This window comes from Phaethon lepturus, unplaced genomic scaffold (assembly GCF_000687285.1).
Source record: "Phaethon lepturus isolate BGI_N335 unplaced genomic scaffold, ASM68728v1 scaffold11854, whole genome shotgun sequence".
Lineage (NCBI taxonomy): Eukaryota > Metazoa > Chordata > Aves > Phaethontiformes > Phaethontidae > Phaethon > Phaethon lepturus.
The window spans coordinates 44,924-45,273 of NW_010535559.1; the positions used below are offsets into that span (position 1 = coordinate 44,924).

At 66.0% G+C, this 350-nt stretch overlaps 1 protein-coding gene across 1 annotated transcript in view; it reads left to right on the forward strand.

Moving 5' to 3' along the window:
• Positions 1 to 264: 264 nt before the first annotated feature.
• CAPN9 (calpain 9) overlaps positions 265 to 350 on the forward strand; it is a gene marked incomplete at its 3' end in the record, with an annotated part of 19,972 nt that continues 19,886 nt past the window's right edge. The window contains exon 1 of the mRNA XM_010285877.1: positions 265 to 345. Coding sequence (XP_010284179.1) covers positions 265 to 345 — 81 coding nt within the window. The remainder of the gene's footprint in view (positions 346 to 350) is intronic.

Sequence of the window (350 nt, forward strand, 5' to 3'; positions counted from 1 at the left end):
GTGTTCGTCTCTGCTGCTGTTGGGAGCAGCCGGGCGGTTGGTCTCGCACTGCGGTTCAAGGAGGTGCGACGGAGGAGAGCTGGAGGACGCCGCCGGCTTCCCCACAGCACGTTCACGTTCCATTCCTCCCCCTTTTACTTTGCAAGGCACTAGAGGTATTTTTGCTCCCTCTTGTTTTCCCTCCTGTTCCCTGCCTCCTTCTGCCCCCACCGCCTGCTAAGCCTTGGCTCCCCGGGATCTCTCTCTGGCAGGCGGGAGGGAGCCATGCCCTACCTGTACCGGGACTCGAAGCCGAGGCCGCCTGCGCTGCCCGGGGCCGCGCGTGCCACCCACGGCTCGGGGGGGGCCCA